General features: G+C 41.6%; 1 protein-coding gene across 1 annotated transcript in view; it reads left to right on the top strand.

Moving 5' to 3' along the window:
- Nucleotides 1–21773, top strand: part of ankfn1a (ankyrin repeat and fibronectin type III domain containing 1a) — a 243850-nt gene that overhangs the window by 44264 nt on the left and 177813 nt on the right. The window contains exon 5 of the mRNA XM_065012544.1: nucleotides 9857–10128. Within this exon, the coding sequence (XP_064868616.1) occupies nucleotides 9857–10128 (272 nt within the window). The remainder of the gene's footprint in view (nucleotides 1–9856; nucleotides 10129–21773) is intronic.

The raw sequence follows: 21773 nt of genomic DNA, 5'->3' as shown, positions 1-21773 counted from the left end.
GCTGCAAAATTCACAAACTTTAAGAATACCACGGGAGCAAACGGAAAACACGTCAGTCGCACATGGCGTCCCTCCTATCCCCCCCGCGCTTGATGGTTTTTGCAACTGCACTTGAAGAAACCTTCAAAGTTCTTGAAATGTTGGGAATTGACTGACCTTCATGTCTTAAAGTAATGATGGACTGTCGTTTCTTTTTGCTTATTTGAGCTGTTCTTCATATGGACTTGGCCATAATATGGACTTGGTCTTTTACCAAATAGGACTATCTTCTGGATACCACCCCTACCTTGTCACAACACAACTGATTGGCTCAAACACATTAATTAGGAAAGAAATTCCACAAATTAACTTTTAAGAATGCACACCTGTTAATTGAAATGCATTCCAGGTGACTACTTCATGAGCCCTGGAATGAGTAGGTGTATCCAAACTGGAACTGAATATAAACAAGATATTTCTTTATTTCATTTTCAATAAATTAGCAAACATTTTTTTTTAATACATTTGAATTCAGGTTGCAAAATAACAAAATGTGGAATAAGTCATAAATGTATGAATACTTTCTGAAGGCGCTGTATGGATACTTATTTTTCTAAGTTGTATTAGTAGTTGTAGCTGTAGTCTTTATTAGTTTTCGGCCTATTAGTAGTTTCCACTAACTTTTTTTAATGTTAATTTACGTTTTTTAATGATTTTTTTGTTGTTGTTGTTATTATTATTATTAGACAGTAGTTAAAATATTATTATTGTTACTAAGTATTCCTTTTATTTATTGGACACTTGAAAACAAGATGGTGCATCTCAAGAGATTTTGTCCTGCAAAATTTCTATTAACCTGTTGTGACTAGGGGGCAGTATTTTCATTTTTGGAAAAATAACGTTCCCAAAGTAAACAGGATATTTTGTCAGGACAAGATGCTAGAATATGCATATAATTGACAGCTTAGGATAGAAAATACTCTAAAGTTTCCAAAACTGTAAAAATATTGTCTGTGAGTATAACAGAACTGATATTGCGATATTGAGAAAAATCCAATCTGTAAGTGACTCATGTTTTGAATGCTCTGCGTTCCGATGCGTCCCTATTGAGCAGTGAATGGGCTATCAACCAGATTACTTTTTCTACGTATTCCCCAAGGTGTCTACAGCATTGTGACGTAGTTTCACGCCTTTATGTTGAAGAATAAGTGTAAGCGGCTACATTGTGCAAGTGGTCACCTGATGGCTCTGAGTGATTCTTGCGTAAAATACAGAGGTAGCCATTTTTCCTCTCGCTCCTACTGAAAAACCAATTGTCCCGGTGGATATATTATCAAATAGATATTTGAAAAACACCTTGAGGATTGATTATAAACATTGTTACTAAGTTTTTTTTTTTTTGGACACTTGAAAACAAGATGGTGCATCTCAAGATATTTTGTCCTGCAAAATTTCTATTAAGTAAATATCGCAGTCATAGTAAGTCAAACTTTTCCTCATTAACACAGCTATCAGCAAAGTCAGTAGTCATTTAAAACATATGGTGATTGGGCGGGCTTTCAAAAATGGAAAATTGTCTAGAAAAGAAAGATGTCTACTCTTTATTTGTTGGGGCGGCAGGTAGCCTAGTGGTTAGAGTGCTGGGCCAGTAACCAAAATGTTGCTAGATCGAATCCCCGAGCTGCCAAGGTAGAAGTCTGTCGTTCTGCTCCTGAACAAGGCAGTTAACCCACTGTTCATAGGCTGTCATTGTAAATAAGAATGTCACCCGGACATCTAAATGGCTACTCACAGTAGGACCACTCCCTCCCAGGTCACAGCATGTGGTGAGCAGTATGGGTCACCATGGTGGTGACGGAATCCTATATTTCATACACTTTATGACGAGCCACCAACCCTGAGCCTGAGGGCTATACTTCAAAGCAGGATCAATGAGTTAGCCAGCTAACTTGCATAAATGTTCTAAAATAGCCTTTTATTTTTTTGAAAGATAAGCTTGAAATGGCCTTATTGATTCAACAAGTTTAGCTTTCTTTAATGAACAAGACAATCAATAGTTATTTATGGTTGTTCATCAACGTTAACTGGCTAACTAGGGGAGAGTGGGGTAAGTTGAGCCATATTTCTACAATCAGCATCACTCAGTCAAGGGAAATATAGTATTATTTCTAACAAAGATACATTATCTTCATACATTTCAGGATGTTGTGTATCCCTGCAAATAATCAGAATTCATGTAAACATTACAATTTTGAAAACATAGCTTGTCCAAAAAAAGTGGTCTCTGTTAAGTTGAGCCACGTGACAGGGTAAATTAAGCCGCCTGCACATTTCTGTACTGAATGAGATAGTGGTATTATCTTTTTAAAACATTCTCTATCTTTATTTCTCAAACACAATTCAACACAATCACACTCACTTTTTTGTAATATAATAATTTAAAACACATTTTAATACAGGCTTAACACCTTGCATTTCGTATGGGAAGAAAACACTTTAATTTGCTCAACTTGCCTTTGGCTCAACCATTGGCTCCACGTACCCCATAGCCATTGGCTCAGTTTACCCCAAGGCAAACATTTTGCATATTTTATCACACACAGCTACAAGGATGCACTTCCATGCTAGGTTTGGACCTCATATTGAAGATTATAGAGACCCCAACTGGTGTATATAATAATCTTAATAGTATCTACTTTGGTTTAGATACAGGCTTAATGATACCTCTAACACAATATATTCATTTGAAAATCTGTTTTTTTGGATCTAACTTGCCTACCACTTTTTCCATGTGGTTTCTTCCTTTGCAGACTCCATTAAATGGTGACCTCTTCCTAAATATTAGGTCAAATTAAACATTTTGTGTATGGTTTCCTAGAAAGGGTAGCTCAATTTACCCTTTTTCTCAACATACCCCACTCTCCCATACCCCTCTGAAAAGCTACAGACTGGTATTCAACTAACTAACCAATGGCTTGAGAAGCACTTCATTTAGTGAAATCAGTTGTGTTATTAATGCTGTGCTGGAACAAAAGTCTGCACCCCTGAAGAAGATACTGGTCATGAGGTGACTCACTGTTTGTGAAGTCACTGTTTGTGAAGCTCTATTGGTTCCCCCAGCCCCTCCAGACAGTACTTTAGAAACTACCTAGCCTTATGTAAGACCTGTTAACCTGTTGCTTCTACCCGGGACGCTTGCGTCCCAACTAGAGCTCTGGAAATGCAAATGCGCTACGCTAAATGCTAATAGTATTAGTTAAAACTCAAAAGTTCATTAAAATACACATGCAGGGTATCGAATTAAAGCTACACTCGTTGTGAATCCAGGCAACAAGTCAGATTTTTAAAATGCTTTTCGGCGAAAGCATGAGAAGCTATTATCTGATAGCATGCAACACCCCAAAAGACCCACAGGGGACGTAAACAAAATAATTAGCATTTCGGCGTTACACAAACCGCACAATAAAATAGAAAACATTCATTACCTTTCACCATCTTCTTTGTTGGCACTCCTAGATGTCCCATAAACACTATTTGGGTCTTTATTTCGATTAAATCGGTCCATATAAAGCCTAGATATCGTTATATGTAGACTGTGTGATAAACGAAAAAAACATAGTTTCAAAACGTAACGTCATTTTTTAAAATTCAAAAAGTCGACGATAAACTTTCACAAAACACTTCGAAATACGTTTGTAATGCAACTTTAGGTATTAGTAAACGTTAATAAGCGATAAAATTCATCAGGAGGCGATGTAAAGATTATTAGCTGTCCGTCTGGAAAAATGTCCGGCTAGAAACTCAACGAAAATATCCGGTCCTAGACCGGATTAGATACGGTGTCCTGTATGTGTTTGACCAAGAAAAAACTCGAAGGGAAATGACAAGACTCTAGACACCCTGTGGAAGCTGTAGGTACTGCAACCTCAGTCAATTAATTGTGGTTCACGTTTATCAATGGGTTCAAGTAGCGCATGGATATATTTTCCCCATTTTCAGTGATCAGTTTTTCCTGTGCTTTTCGATGTAAATGCCGTTCTGGTAAAGCCACAGCAGTGATTTAACCAGTTTTTTAAACGTCTGAGTGTTTTCTATCCACACAGACTAAGCAAATGCATATACTATATTCCTGGCATGAGTAGCAGGGCGCTGAAATGTTGCACGATTTTTAACAGAATGTTCAAAAAAGTAGAGGGTCGACTGAAGAGGTTAACTGTCATATGATGATGGATGGTCTTGAATTACAGGGGCCTTCTGATGAGTAGTGTTGCCTACCAGTGTGGTCTGTAGAACTCTCTACTGCAACAACACCACACACACAACCACACACACACTCATACACACATGTCTGGAGAGCTCTCTATGGCAACAACATATACACACACACACACACACTCATACACACACACACACACTCATACACACTTGTCTGGAGAGCTCTACATCAACAACACACACACACACACACACATTTGTCTGGAGAGCTCTAGAGCAGTATACATACCAACCAGAGATACAACCCCATAGAAAATCTTTGGAGGGAGTTGAAAGTCCATGTTGCCCAGCAACAGCCCCAAAACATCACTGCTCTAGAGGAGATCTGCATGGAGGAATGGGCCAAAATACCAGCAACAGTGTGTGAAAACCTTGTGAAGACTTACAGAAAACATTTGACCTCTTTCATTGCCAACAAAGGGTATATAACAAAGTATTGAGATAAACTTTTGTTATTGACCAAATACTTATTTTCCACCATAATGTGCAAATAAATTCATTAAAAATCCTACAATGTGATTTTCTGGATTTTTTAAATAATTTTGTCTGTCATAGTTGAAGTGTACCTATGATGAAAATTACAGGCCTCTCTCATATTTTTAAGTAGGAGAACTTGCACAATTGGTGGCTGACTAAATACACTGCTCAAAAAAATAAAGGGAACACTAAAATAACACATCCTAGATCTGAATGAATGAAATATTCTTATTAACTACTTTTATTTACATAGTTGAATGTGCTGACAACAAAATCACAGAAATTATCAATGGAAATCAAATTTATCAACCCATGGAGGTCTGGATTTGGAGTCACACACTACAGGCTGATCCAACTTTGATGTAATGTCCTTAAAACAAGTGAAAATTAGGCTCAGTAGTGTGTGTGGCCTCCACGTGCCTGTATGACCTCCCTACAACGCCTGGGCATGCTCCTGATGAGGTGGCGGATGGTCTCCTGAGGGATCTCCTCCCAGACCTGGACTAAAGCATCCGCCAACTCCTGGACAGTCTGTGGTGCAACATGGCGTCGGTGGATGGAGCGAGACATGATGTCCCAGATGTGCTCAATTGGATTCTGGTCTGGGGAACGGGCGGGCCAGTCCATAGCATCAATGCCTTCCTCTTGCAGGAACTGCTGACACACTCCAGCCACATGAGGTCTAGCATTGTCTTGCATTAGGAGGAACCCAGGGCAAACCGCACCAGCATATGGTCTCACAAGGGGTCTGAGGATCTCATCTCGGTACCTAATGGCAGTCAGGCTACCTCTGGCGAGCACATGGAGGGCTGTGCGGCCCCCCAAAGAAATGCCACCCCACACCATGACTGACCCACCGCCAAACTGGTCATGTTGGAGGATGTTGCAGGCAGCAGAACTTTCTCCACGGCGTCTCCAGACTGTCACGTCTGTCACATGTACTCAGTGTGAACCTGCTTTCATCTGTGAAGAGCACAGGGCGCCAGTGGCGAATTTGCCAATCTTGGTGTTCTCTGGCAAATGCCAAATGTCCTGCACGGTGTTAGGCTGTAAGCACAACCCCCACCTGTAGAAGTCGGCCCCTCATACCACCCTCATGGAGTCTGTTTCTGACCGTTTGAGCAGACACATGCACATTTGTGGCCTGCTGGGGGTCATTTTGCAGGGCTCTGGCAGTGCTCCTCCTGCTCCTCCTTGCACAAAGGCGGAGGTAGCGGTCCTACTGCTAGGTTGTTGCTTTCCTACGGCCTCCTCCACGTCTCCTGATGTACTGGCCTGTCTCCTGGTCGCGCCTCCATACTCTGCACACTACGCTGGCAGACACAGCAAACCTTCTTGCCACAGCTCGCATTGATGTCCCATCCTGGATGAGCTGCACTACCTGAGCCATTTGTGTGGGTTGTAGACTCCGTCTCATGCTACCACTAGAGTGAAAGCACCGCCAGCATTCAAAAGTGACCAAAACATCAGCCAGGAAGCATAGGAACTGAGAAGTGGTCTGTGGTCACCACCTGCAGAACCACTCCTTTATTGGGGGTGTCTTGCTAATTGCCTATAATTTCCACCTGTTGTCTATTCCATTTGCACAACAGCATGTGAAATCTATTGTCAATCAGTGTTGTTTCCTAAGTGGACAGTTTGATTTCACAGAAGTGTGATTGACTTGGAGTTACATTGTGTTGTTACCCTACTAACCCTAACCTTAACCCTTATCCTAACCCTAAACGGAACCCTTACCCTAACCATGACCCATACCCTAACCCTAATTCTAAACCTAACCGTAACGTTAGCAAGCAGTTGCTTATCAACAAATAGTTTGTTGATTTAAAAAATGAAAATCCAGACTATCCAAATAGTGTGACTAAACTGGGTGTTAAGTGTCCATTTTAAAGTTAAGCAAAGTATATTTAAGAATAGGAATTGAATAGGGTTTTATTTTTATTTTGTATCTTACTACTATAAAATATGAATGATTATGTGTAATATCCATTATATTGTAATGAACCGAGTGTCTGTGGGATTAGGGCTGGGCGGTAAACCGGTAAAAATATATCAGTATTCATTCAAGCTCAGGTTTGGGTTTTTACTTGACCTTCTATAACGGTAGTTTCATGTTTAATACATTTTCACGAATGACTAAAACAATTATAGCAATCAATCCATTTTTATCACCAATAAGAAGTTGCTAACAGCTGAGTACTGATCCAGCAGATACATTCTCAGGATACAGACACTGTGAGACATAAAAGCTCAGACAGGTCAAATGGTGCCTTACCACCACCAACAGCACTGGTGTTGAAATGACATTTAGAATTAGAAGCTAGGTACTAGCTAGTGTGTACTACAGCTAGTGTGTACTACAGCTAGTGTTTACTACAGCTAGTGTGTACTACAGCTAGTGTTTACTACAGCTAATGTGTACTACAGCTAGTGTGTACTACAGCTAGTGTGTACTACAGCTAGTGTGTACTACAGCTAGTGTGTACAAGTTAGCTAGTGTCTACCAGGCTGCTAGATAGCTAATGTGCACTAGTGCTAGCTAGCTAGTGTGTAATAGCTACACAGATAGAACAATGAGACAGATATTTCACCGGATGTATTAATGTGAAGCATCCGCTTAGCGTTCCCACTCACTACCAAATATGATAGCAATTTGTTTTCTTCTTTTGATCTCAATACAGTTTCTGTTCCCAAAACTAGAATCTGTTTTGAGCAGAGTGGACTAAGTTTTGTAGACTTTGCCCATTTGCCAAAGTTGTAAGAAATTGCACTGTTTAGAAGGATTGCGAATTGAGTTATTGCACACGCGCACTTCACTAAGTAGGCATTCCCCAACGGAAATATAGGGAACAGAAATATGCAGATGCATGCCATAACAGGCAAATAGGCTCTCGCTAGCTTGTGCTTGGTTCTGCCCACCTCCTTGCTTGTTGTGCCCATTATGACTAATTTGTTCCTATTGGAAACGACAGGCTGTGGTCTATCTTGGTTGACTTATAAAAATCTTTGCTAGATGCACAAGCAACAGTGGTTAACATAACGGCCTGGGCCAGAGCTAGTGCACCGACTGGTATGTGCGTAGTATGCTGATGCCCAGGAACAAAGCTACTGACTCAGGCGACCAACAAATGTGCACAAATACTGTACCATCTGATACGCATGCACTTTGAGGTTTGCAGAACAGACAGCCTCAGCGTGCATAATCTGCAGCTGGACATTTTCTAGGATGACAAGTCTTCGCCAAATAGACCCCTGGAAATCGGCCGACTACTCCTAGTGGCGAATGTAAGATCTGCAATTGAACCCGAAAAATAAACAGTCAGAGGATAATTATTCTAATAAAATATATTTTGTACAATTATTTTTACAAAATAGAGGCATACAAAAACAAAATAAATGTGACAGTGGGTAAACAATAACAAATTAGTGCAGGAAATGAACAAATGAAAATGCTGCAATTGAATGCTTGAAGTGAACAAATAACTTTGCAAATGGTACCATTGCTCGAGTACCGGAGTTTGAGGCTACAAAATAGGATTTTGATTCCTACGTAATGTTCTACAAATAGGACTAGTACACTGTCAGTTTTGCGCTCCTAATATTTTGGGTTGAAGTTTGGTTGAACAGTATAAAGCAATCAGAATGGAGAAAGTTTACTAAAACCACTGATTTTCATTTGTTGCCATGAACTACCAATAAAGCATATTTAGAAGTTTTAGTATTCAGAAACGCCAAATACCGTCCTACCTTCAAAAATGAGAAAAATACTGTGATATGATATTTTGTACATATTGGCCAGACCTATGTGGGATATCCTTAAGTCTGAGCTAATATTGGCATTGAATGGTAGTTCTAATAATAAAAGGGTTGTGTATAGGCTGAATGAGACCTTCATGCAGATTTAATGGGCTGGTTAGGGCTTCTGTCATTCTGCCAGTACAGAGCTGCTCTCAGGTGTTGAGGTAGCCCATGAGACGAGCCTGATACATTCTACTGCAGACACACACACACGCTCACGTGCACGCAGACACACCCACATTCGCATGCACACAGACACACACAAAGACACACGCTTGCATGCACACATACATACACACACAACCGTATCTGTATGTTTACCACATAAACATACTCACACACTCGCAACAGCCGACAGACAAACACGGTGAGCAGAGTGAAACATGAAACCGCTTCACCTGAGAAAGTTGGAGGGAAGAGAGAAGGACAGCAGATTTGTGCGTGTGTGACATCTCTTCATAATGTCTGAAGTATAATTATTTTTCTATTAGTCTGGAATGAAGTTTCTTGACTTTGATCATGTTTTCTGTCTGAGTACACCAGCTTAAAAGTGTGCTAGTGTCTGCTGTGTGTTTGAGCTTGTATGGGATGATCTCAATTGCATACTCCTCTCATCCTCTCATCTTGCCGCCTCCTCAAAACATATTTGAGGAGAAGGTCAGAGGGGAGGGACCTCTGACATTCTCATCCAATGGGTTTTGAGGAGGAGACAAGGAGAGAGGACACAAGGAGTATGCAATTGATATTGTTCCTGTGTATATGTGTGCGTGCTTGTTTGTGTCACACATACACTCACACACACACACACACACACAACAGCAGACAGACACACTGAGCAGAGAGAAAGATGAAACCGCCTCACCTGACAGCTGGGAAGAGAGGAAAACAGCAGATTAAATGTGTGTGTGTTTGTGTATATGTTTGTGCGTGTTTGTGTGTGTGTTTGAGGTGTTTGCTTGTGATTGCACATATCTTTGAGGTGACCAGAGACCAGTTAAGTTTTGTTTGTTTGCAGACAATGTGAGACTATTAATCCTGGTGTTCTATCTAAGAAGGTGCCAAAGGAGCAATTCACTCCCACACAATATGTCCACTTGTATTTCTTCAGTTCTCTCCTTTTCTCTTTCTCTCTAATTGTCTATTGATCTCTATATATTTTGATTTTGTGTGCCATTGCTTTCTGAATGTGTGTGTGTGCGGGCGTATGCATGTGTGTTTGCACGTATGCATGTGTGTGTGTGTGCTCGTGTGTGTGGCGTTGTATACTATCTTTTTGTCTATGCTGGTGTAGGTTATCAGTGGTGCATCTCTGGTTTCTGTTGTCCAGGCTCAGTGCAGCGGGACTTCGACAGAACAGAGCCATCTCCCATATCATCAGCCCAGGCCCCAACCCCAGCACCGGCCCCGGGTGTGAGAAGCCTCCCCCTGGGTGAGACAGCAACAGCAGCGGGTGAGGGAGAGACAGCGGGTGAGCGGGCGGCTCTGAGGAAGACTGTATCCGTTGACGACCGTCTGATGCAGTCGGCGCCCAGAGAGCAGCAGCAGCACAGACTCCTCAGCAAGCTGGAGAGAGGCAAGAAGAAACTCAGGAACATACATGTGAGTACAGGACTGTGCAGAAATGTAATGTAAATGTGTGTGTGTGTGTGTGTGTGTGTGTGTGTGTGTCGTGGTGGTGGTTGTGTGACTAAGAGAGAGTTTTGAGACCATGGGACTATAAGGTTCTATCTGACATTTTTGTCATAAATGAGTTAGTCATATATACGTGATTTTTAGATGGTTCTTCGTATGTCTATGAAGTTAGATTTGAGAAAGTTCTCTCTGCGTAAACCCATTTGATTTTGCCGCTATAAGGTTCTATCTGCAAGCCAGTCACAAGCCTGAGCAAATACAAACGGACCATTCGGAACACATGTCTCTGCCATCTTCCTGGAAGTATGGTGTAGGTTCATCTAGCCAGCAATAATGTCACGCAAGAAAGAAAGTATGGTGTAGGTTCATCTAGCCAGCAATAATGTCACGCAAGAAAGAAAGTATGGTGTAGGTTCATCTAGCCAGCAATAATGTCACGCAAGAAAGAAAGTATGGTGTAGGTTCATCTAGCCAGCAATAATGTCACGCAAGAAAGAAAGTATGGTGTAGGTTCATCTAGCCAGCAATAATGTCACGCAACAAAGAAAGTATGGTGTAGGTTCATCTAGCCAGCAATAATGTCACGCAACAAAGAAAGTATGGTGTAGGTTCATCTAGCCAGCAATAATGTCACGCAACAAAGAAAGTATGGTGTAGGTTCATCTAGCCAGCAATAATGTCACGCAACAAAGAAAGTATGGTGTAGATTCATCTAGCCAGCAATAATGTCACGCAACAAAGAAAGTATGGTGTAGGTTCATCTAGCCAGCAATAATGTCACGCAAGAAAGAAAAAAACAACACTGTCAGAAATCTGAAAGTAAATGTCGTTGTTCAGTCATGACAGTAATTAGTCTGGTGATCTTAGAGTCAGAACACATCATCAAACACTATCTTGGTAAAATAGTGTTATTCTATCATTTGTTTATTCAAATAGCTACAGTTTTCATAAAAACTGAACATGTCTAATTCAGAAGTCCCATATCCAGATTGATATTTCAGAGCCATAAGATTGCACCCTAATAAAACGGATTTACAAATACACAGGATTTTGATACTCTGCACTTTTACGTACCTTTAAGACGAGGACCTGTATGGGTTATGAAATAAGAATTCACTACAAAACAGTTCTGAGATCTGGGGTGTGAAAACTTTGATGCTCAATATCTCAGAACAATGCTTTGCGCAGATAGAATCTTAAAGCCCCAAGGTCATGGTATGTGCATGTTTTAGACTTTTTGTGCAGCAGGGTAAGTGTGTGTCTGTCAGAGAGAAAGAGAGTGTAAGGGCGTATGCAAGTCTATTGTATAATGTCTGTAGAGTGTCTCCATTCCTTTTGGCGTCTGTCAATCAAACAATATGCCATGCCTCTTCTGCATTACTTAGATACCTCTAGAGGGTAAGTGTTTTTATATAACACGGTACAGAACACTTCTCTTGAAAACCTCACCTAAACCTCCTCAAATGTTAGTTATGACTGTTTCCTGAGTAGTACATTCTGTAGCCTTCCCACACTGCTATGAGTCATTCAGTCAGTCTGGGCTTGGCACAGCACAGAACAGACCTGCCTCCTAACCTTCCTCTGATGAGGCACTGGAAGACAGGACGACTATCTGAAAACATTTCCCCAAATTAGAGTAGATGGGTTTTATTTACACAATTTACACATGATTAAGAGAGAAACACATGAACAAAAACTATATTTAGTGTTTGTTTAAAAACCTAACTAATGATGGTATTGGAATCCAGTGTTACATCTTACCACCCGTAGTTGCCTGCCCTGATTCGTCCTTACTCCCGGTCGCTGATCCCTTGTAGGTGGCAGCCAGCTGGAGAATTCGCTTGAACTCGGCACATTTCAGGTCTCTGCTGCAACAGTTTTATCTGTAGCGTTTGGTAGGCCACTGAGTATGTTGTGTGGTCAGAATTTAGGAATGTCTTGAGGGCCCTCCTCAAAATACATATGTATTGGAGGGACATGGGGTACACAGAAGTATTGAAAATATTTAGAAAAGCAACCCAAGGGGGTTAAAAGGTCAGTCGGTGAACAGGGATGTAGGTTGACATTATGCTACATTAATGACTGAGACTGGTTCTGGTTTCCTGTGTTCTGCATGGAGATTATGTTTATTAATAGATTGAAAAGTATTCTTTCACAAGTTGTCTTTCTGTGATTCATTGCAGCCCTCGCTTCTCGCTTCCTTCTCAATCATAGTTTGGAGTAGAAGGTCCAAGGGCCCTTCACTCAAGGGTCTTTCACTCTTTTACCTTCTTCTACAATGGGTTTTTAAAAGGAGGCAAGGAGAGTGGATGGGAGGAATCGAGTAAAGATAACTTGTGAAGGAGCCATACAGAGTAATGTGCTTTGGCACAATGAAGTGTTTTTGGTTGCTGTGCAGTTGCTCTGTGGTAGGTTTTCAAACAGCTTGACCTTTATTGCAGTGAGAAAGGCCTTGATTTTCTCCTGGTTGGCAACAGGACCTAAAGATGAGGGGTTAGAGGAGGTATTCTTTAGTTGACCCCTTCTGACCCTGTGAAGATGAGTGGTTATGGGAAGGGAACACTGGCATAACCCTCCAACCAAAGTGCATGAATTGAGGAGCAACCTGAAGTAAAAGGGAGATTCAGCAACTCTAGGAGGATAATGGCAGTTGTAGAAAAAACTCTGAAGGTGGCAAAAAGCCGAAACTTTGAGCAATAAATACGCTTTTTTTATTCACTTCCATTGTCCTCCAAGAGTTGATGAATTGTCTCTCCACTTCAAGATGATGGGTTATGGAAGGGACCTCATTGCGTCCTCTATCTTTGCTTCCTTCTCAATTGTATTTGATTAGAAGGTCCAAAGTCCTTCCACTCTGACTTTCTTCAGTTTTGAGAAGGATGAGAGGAGAGAGAATGGGAGGAATCGAGGAAAGATTAATGGAGCAAGAGCTATACAGAGCAATGTATCGCTTTGGTGCAATGATGTGTATTTTGTTGCCGTGAAGCAGAAGCTCGGTGCTGGGTTTTCAAACTGATCACCAGCTACAGTATTGACATACCACAATAATCCTAGTGATGGGGGAAAGATCGATGCAGTTACATATCTGAATATTATTTTTGACAATAAATACTGTCGTATCGTTTTGACAGTATCCTAATAATATTTTTGCCTTAGTTTGCTCTACCAACACCAAAACTTCAATGTTTTTCCTTAATTTCTTGTTCTCTGTCTTCTTTTTAAATAAGGAGCCAATTTGTTTTCAGCAAGCTCATTTTCTCATGGCTCTCTCTTGTCCCTCTACAGCAGACATATGGTGAGCAATATGTTTGGACCATGGAATCTTAATAAACTCACAGTATTGAATCGCATTACATATAGAGTCATACGTCAGTCTGAAACGGTGTGAAGCAGTCGCTAAGCAACTGTATCATAGCCAGATCTAATATCCTCCTCTGACATTACCATGGCCGCCCAAAGTTTTCCCTGACTGACTGTGTGGCTGATTAGGAAACGGGTCTAATGTGTGTGGGAAGAAAGTCCCAGCGTCTCTGATGTAACATTGAAACTCTAGTTGACAGAATGATGTCCTTGAGAGATCGTATTTAAGGGGGATTTGTTTTTGCCACCATTGATGTTTAGGTAATAAGTAGGCCTGATCACTTCCAAGCCCTCTAAGCATGTTCATTCTATGTTTTAGCCAAACATTCTACTGCATTTTCTCTTTGTCTCATTACAGTTGAATTTCAATCATGTCAGTTGGATATTATCTCCATATGTCCTGGCTGATAAGCCCCTCTGTTTCTGGACCATCTTCCAGTAAGTCAGCCATTGTTACCCGTAACTGTCAATATCAGGTCCAAATCTCCCTATGAATCCTGGGTAGAGCTATGGGACTGCTGACTCACAGAGGATGTCATAAAAACACATCTACTTCCTTTTTTGGCCTTTTCTCTTTCTCCTTACTCATTCTTAGAATAAGGGCATCTAGTTATTACCTATGTAGTGCACTGCTTTTAGCCAGAGCCAGATACAAAGAAATAATGGCTCTATCCCAAACTAATGCACTATTTGGGCAAATGGTGTAATTTGAGGAACAGCCAATGTATTTTACCTCTAGCCATAGCAGAAATGTCATTCCGGATGAGTTAGTCATACCGGATGAGTTCCCTTCATTTATCATTTATCATTTATCACCCTAGTGTTAATCTGCAAAATTGTATTATTCGCCTACCTCCTCATGCCTTTTGCACACATTGTATATAGACTGCCCATTTTTTTTTTCCTACTGTGTTATTGACTTGTTAATTGTTTACTCCATGTGTAACTCTGTGTTGTCTGTTCACACTGCTATGCTTTATCTTGGCCAGGTCGCAGTTGCAAATGAGAACTTGTTCTCAACTAGCCTACCTGGTTAAATAAAGGTGAAATAAAATAAATAAATAAAAAAATCAGGTAAAAATGTAACCAATGTCTCTAAAGTAGGAGAGAGAGACGGAGAGAGACAGACCGCTTAGTGACACAACTATTCCAGTGTTTTTCTCCCAGGCCCGTCACTTAGGCTCCCGATGGAAAATCCACAGCTCTATTTGCCTTGGGTGTCATAAAAGACGAGCGGGAATGGCCTTTTGTTTTTGTGGAAAGTTTGTCTCGGTTTTGAGAGGAGCGCAGTGCAGCACAGCACAGCACAGCACGACAGGTGGCAGGCGGGCTTCTGAAATGGCCTCGATGCGGTCTGACTGAAGCCTGTTGTGAGGAGGAAAAGATCTGTCTTTCTACTTTGTAAATATAATCATTTGAGCGTGGAGCTGCAGGGGAAGTTTTATTTTGTAACACTGTTGTTCTGTAATGTTATTAACTGCCCCCCCCCCACTCCCCTTCTTTTCTCGTCTCCTCCTTCTCCTCTTTTCGTGCTCAGGGTGTATTCTCCGGTGTCTGCCACAGCCATCAGGAGTCCAGACCCACCTTCAGCCTGTCTATTAGTCAAACACCACAGCATAAAACACACACTGTCCACCACACACACACTCAGCCACACACACACATTACACACCGCAGAAACGCAGTCCCCACAGCTCAGTGGCAAATAATCCCACACACTGTACACACAGTCTACACACACTTTCACACGCATTTTCTCTAGACACACATCTCACTAATTCTACGCACATATTTTCATTAGGCTGCCATGTGGAATGGTCCTTGTTTGAGCTGTTGATTTTTTTCAATGTAGTGTAGTGGGGGTGTTTCCCCTAAAGACTAAGAGGGGTCAAGCTTGTCCTCTCTGACTCTTAAGTCTATTCTGGACCTCTTCTCCTGCTACTACTTTTGAGGTGACGGGGTTATCTATTTACCTTAGTCTCCAGCTCCATATTTCCTATCACCCTGTTTCCCCCCCCCCCCCCCTTTATTATGACAGAGAGTCAATGCTGGGGTTTATTTTCCAGATGATCCCTGTTGAGCACAACAATAAACATCAAACCTTTCTGTCCGTGTCACTTTGACTGACTGCCATTGAATTCCTATATAACAGGGTACATTTCCAGACTCTCAGTGCCTCTCTGCTTTTATCCAGGAGCATCCCAAAATGTAACTGAACAAATTGCTTGTTTGTTTGGGGCTTTTCTGTACAATCCATGTATTATTGCAAGATAGACAAATGTTACAGTGGGTAGTTGTAAACACTATCAGGTACAAGTACCGGTGCACATGTCTCCTAACTAATTCATCTTGTGTTTGTGTGCTGACAAAAACACATTTCTGGAAGTCAAGAGGGAGTTGTAGAATGTGACAAATTTGATTTGATTTAAATTTGATTTGATTTAATGCTACTGTATGAACTATATACAGTGCATTCGGGAAAGTATTCAAATCTCTTATACGTTACAGCCTTATTCTAAAATGTACAGTGTCTTGCGAAAGTATTCGGCCCCCTTGAACTTTGCGACCTTTTGCCACATTTCAGGCTTCAAACATAAAGATATAAAACTGTATTTTTCTGTGAAGAATCAACAACAAGTGGGACACAATCATGAAGTCCTTGGTAGCTGGCCGTGTCGGTGGCACTGTGTTATCCTCAAAGCAGGCAAAGAACGTGTTTAGCTGGTCTGGAAGCAAGACGGTGTCCGTGACGTGGCTGGTTTTCCTTTTGTAGTCCGTGATTGTCTGTAGACCCTGCCACTTACGTCTTGTGTCTGAACCATTGAATTGCGACTCCACTCTGTCTCTATACTGACGTTTTGCCTGTTTGATTGCTTCGCGGATGGAATGACCATTGTTTGTATTCTGACATATTCACCTTGCCATGGTTAAATCCAGTGTTTTGCTCAAAAACTGAAAGCGCGAACCATGTCCAATCAGTTTCTCCCATTCTCCCAGATCCTCTCAAGATCTGTCTGGTTGGATGGGGAGTGTTGCCGCACAGCTATTTTCAGGTCTCTCCAGAGATATTCGATTGGGTTCAAGTCCGGGCTCTAGCTGGGCCACTCAAGGACATTCAGAAACTTGTCCCGAAGCCACTCCTGTGTTGTCTTGGCTGTGTGCTAAGGGCCGTTGTCATGTTGGAAGATGAATCTTCACTCCAGTCTGAGGTCCTGAGCGTACTGGAGCAGATTTTCTTCAAGGATCTCTGTACTTGGCTCTGTTCATCTTTCCTGAAAAACATCCCCACAACATGATGCTGCCACCACCATGCTTCACCATAGGGATGGTGCCAGGTTTCCTCCATATGTGTTGCTTGGCATTCAGGCCAAAGAGTTCAATCTTGGTTTCATTAGACTGGAGAATTTTGTTTCTCAAGGTTTGAGAGTCTTTAGGTGCCGTTTGGTAAACTCCAAGCGGGCTGTCTTGTGCCTTTTACTGAGAAGTGGCTTCTGTCTGGCCACTCTACCATAAAGGCATGATTGATGGAGAGATGGCAGAGATGGTTGTTCTTCTGGAAGGTTCTCCCATCTCCACAGAGGAACTCTGGAGCTCTGTCAGAATGACCATCGGGTTCTTGGTCACCTTCTTGACCAAGGCCCTTCTCCCCCGATTGCTCAGTTTGGCAAGGCGGCCAGCTCTAGGAAGAGTCTTGTTGGTTCCAAACTTCTTCCACTTAAGAATGATGGAGGCCACTGTGTTCTTGGGGACCTTCAATGCTGCATAAATGTTTTGCTACCCTTCCCCAGATCTGTGCCTCGACACAATCCTGTCTCGGAGCTCTACAGACAATTCCGTCGACCTCATGGCTTGGTTTTTGCTCTTACATGCGCTGTCAACAGTGGGACCTTATATAGACAGGTGTGTGCCTTTCCAAATCATGTCCAATCAATACACTTTACCACAAGTGGACTCCAATCAAGCTGTAGAAGCATCTCAAGGGTGATCAATGGAAACAGGATGCACCTGAGCTCAATTTAGAGTCTCATAGTGAAGGGGATCTGATTTTGTTTTTTAAAATTCAAATAACCTGTTTTCGCTTTGTTATTATGGGGTGTTGTGTGTAGATTGATGAGGGAGAAAAATATTTGATATATTTTAGAATAAGGATGTAATGTAACAAAATGTAAAAATAAAAAGCACTGTATATAGTAACTTACTGGTGCAGGAGTTACATTGTGTGTGGCCTTTGGCTAGGGACAGGAGTTATTCCTGACCCAGCCAGGATTATCTTGGGGTCCTAGCTACAGTCTTCTCACTTGGTCAGGAAAACTCAGGGTCCTACTCATGATATGAAAACAGATGGTCATTTGCAGGTTTATGTCAAAAACCCTGGTGCCCAACATACTGTATAGCAGTGGTGTAAAATACTTAAGTAAAATTACTTTAAAGTACTACTTAAGTAGATTATTTGGGCATCTGTACTTTACTTTACTATAATTTTTGGGGGATAACGTTTACTTTTACTGCACTACATTCCTAAAGAAAGTAATGTACTTTTTACTCATTACATATATTTTCCCTGACACCCAAAAGTACATGTTACATTTTGCATGCTTAGCAGGACAGGAACATTTTCCAATTCACACACTTATCAAGAGAACATCCCTGGTCATCCTTACTGCCTCTGATCTGGCAGACTCACTAAACACAAATGCTTTGTTTGTAAATTATGTCTGAGTGTTGGCGTGTGCCCCTGGCTATCCGTAAAATAATGGTGCCATCTGGTTTGCGTCATAAGGAATTTTAAATGATTTATACTTTTACATTTGAAACTTAAGAATATTTTAGCAATTACATTTTACTTTTGATACTTAAGTATATTTTAAATCAAATACTTTTAGACTTGTAGTATTTTACTGGGTGACTTTCACTTTTACTTGAGTCATTTTCTATTAAGGTATCTTTACTTTTGACAATTGGGTACTTTTTCCATCGCTGCTGCATGTCCCTTGTAAATTACAACATGATTTTGGACAGCTGAAGCAAGCACACTATATTTTCTCAGGAAAATTACCCGTTGTAATGTATGTAATCTTCATCAGTCCTAATACATTAGAAAACTGGATAGTGTAACTGCACATCACATACACGGAGATGTGTATTACTCATTTATGTTTAGCTTATTTATGTCATTAGTCTCTGTTTCTCTATGCACACACACACACAGAGACCCATGCAGGACAGTACAGAGGGTGTGTTAACCAACCTATTCCCCATGGACAAATAATATCACGGGACAAGTCAAGCAGGCTGTTCTGAACACCATTTAAAGTGTTGTTCAGCTCCATGCATTACCCCCAGCAAGAAATATTAGTTGGATGAATTCAAATGGACATTTTATTGAGACTAATCCCCTCAAACAAAACCGCTCAGAAAGGAGAATGGCTGTTCTGCCCACATATACACACCTCCTCCCTGCTCAGTGTGTATGTGAATAAGATATGAATTCACACACACCAACTGACACACACAAAAATGCATACATAACATTCAGTATATTGCGTACACACACCACACACTTCCATACTTTGTGTATAATTGCTCACGTCTCACCTCCCAGTAGTAAATAAAGAAATAGTGTAGCCACAGTATTTACTAATGTGTCGTTCCTGCCCTAGGGTGTTTGAGAACGCATGCGTTGTCATTGGCAACAACCCCCATTCTCCCCAACACACACAGTAACCCACACCCCTACCCTGGGCAGCCCAGCACAGTGCAGGCAGGCAGGGCCATGAATTTCAGCAGTCACTTAATATGGCGGCCGCAGGGCCTTGGAGGTGCCAGGAGCTGGCTGCCAGAAGGGACAGCGCGGCCGCGGCCTCCCCAAGAACGGGGCTCCGCGCTGGGCCATGAATGCTAGCATTGGTCCCCTAATTAGCCATGGGAGAGGCCTAACAACCCCGCTACAGTTCAGCTGCTGACAAACAGCAAAATAAAGCCTTGTTCAAATTAGCAAGGTGAATTGAGGAGGGCTGGACTGTCTGGGGCGGAGAGAGAGAGAGTGTGTGTCTGTGAGAGAGAGAGTGGGGCTATTTTAGTTCAGATACGCTGAGCGTTGGTTTGTGACCACTCCTTTCTCCTCCCGTGAGAAACGTGTGTGTGTGTGTGTGTGTGTGTGTGTGTGTGTGTGTGTGTGTGTGATGATAATTTACTCCACATTAAGATACCTCTGTATGAACAGGGTCACGCTTGTTAGGGATGTTATGGTGCTAAAGAAAGACATTCAGTTATCAGTTTATGTTCACAGAGAGACATTTAGCACTAAGCTGGAATAATCTAAATGTACTGTACATATCATCAGCTCCAGTGAGCTTCTGACCAAGTCAAGTACTGGCAGTGCTCTATGATAAACTGAATATTCAATGAAGTGTCAGCTGCGTTCATAGTCTATGACTGGTAGGAACGCCGAACGAATAATCTGCTTTCTACTATTAAGAGAGAGGCATGACCGATTTCTATAGAAGAAGCCCATTTTTATTTTCAACTTCTTAACTAATTCATCAATATGCTTTTCGTCTATCTAGATGCCCAGATATTTGTAAGCACGGACACGGTCAATATGGGCACCATCCAAAGTACATACGCTTAAATCAGAGTTATTTTCATGCGCTCTAGAGAAGAACATATACAGTGCTTTTGGAAAGTATTCAGACCCCTCGACCTCTTCCACATTTTGTTGCGTTACAGCCTTATTATAAAATGGGTTAAATAAATAGCAATCCCTGTCAATCTACACACAATATCCCATAATGACAAAGCAAAAAACGTTTTTTAGAAATGTAGAAAAACTGAAATTACCCCATTTACATACAGTTGAAGTCGGACGTTTACATACACCTTAGCCAAGTACATTTAAACACAGTTTTTCACAATTCCTTACATAATCCTAGTAAAAATTCCCTGTTTTAGGTCAGTTAGGATCACCACTTTATTTTAAGAATGTGAAATAATAGTAGAATAATAGTAGAGAGAATTATTTATTTCAGCTTTTATTTCTTTCATCACATTCCTAGTGGGTCAGAAGTTTACATACACTCAATTAGTATTTGGTAGCATTGCCTTTAAATTGTTTAACTTGGGTCAAACGTTTCGGGTAGCCTTCCACAAGCTTCCCACAATTTAGATGGGTGCATGTTGGCCCATTCCGCCTGACAGAGCTGGTGTACCAGAGTCAGGTTTGTAGGCCTCCTTGCTTCCACACACTTTTTCAGTTCTGCCCACACATTTTCTATAGGATTGAGGTCAGGGCTTTGTGATGCTCCAATACCTTGACTTTGTTGTCCTTAAGATATTTTGCCACAACTTTGGAAGGTTGCTTGGGGTTCTTGTCCATTTGGAAGACCCATTTGCGACCAAGCTTTAACTTCCTGACTGATGTCTTGAGATGTTGCTTCAATATATCCACATAATTTTCCTTCCTCAAGATGCCATCTATTTTGTGAAGTGCACCAATCCCTCCTGCAGCAAATCACCTCCACAACATGATGCTGCCACCCTCGTGCTTCACGGTTGGAATGGTGTTCTTCGGCTTGCAAGCCTCCCCCTTTTTCCTCCAAACATAACGATGGTCATTATGGCCAAACAGTTCTATTTTTGTTTCATCAGACCAGAGGACATTTCTCCAAAAAGTACGATCTTTGTCCCCATGTGCAATTGCAAACCGTAGTCAGGCTTTTTTATGGCGGTTTTGGAGCAGTGGCTTCTTCCTTGCTGAGTGACCTTTCAGGTTATGTCGATATAGGACTCGTTTTACTGTGGTTATAGATTATATAGACAGGTGCATTTTGTGCTGGGGACACTAAAAGCCCCTCTAAAATGTGCAGTTTTGTCACACAACACAATTCAACAGATGTCTCAAGTTTTGACGGAGTGTGCAATTTTCATGCTGGCTGCAGGAATGTCCACCAGAGCTGTTGCTAGAGAATTTAATGTTAATTTCTCCACCATAAGCCGCCTCCAACATTGTTTTGGAGAATTTGGCAGTACGGCCAACCGGCCTCACAACCACAGGCCATGCGTAACCACGCCTGCCCAGTACCTCCACATTCAGCTATGGGTTTGCAAAACTGAAGAATTTCTGCACAAACTGTCAGAAACCGTCTCAGGGAAGCTCATCTGCGTGCTCTTTGTCCTTATTAGCGTCTTGACCTGACTGCAGTTCGGCGTCATCACCGACTTCAGTGGGTAAATGCTCACCTTCTATGGCCACT

This window comes from Oncorhynchus nerka, linkage group LG28, assembly GCF_034236695.1.
Source record: "Oncorhynchus nerka isolate Pitt River linkage group LG28, Oner_Uvic_2.0, whole genome shotgun sequence".
Lineage (NCBI taxonomy): Eukaryota > Metazoa > Chordata > Actinopteri > Salmoniformes > Salmonidae > Oncorhynchus > Oncorhynchus nerka.
This window is presented reverse-complemented; position numbering and strand designations above follow the sequence as displayed.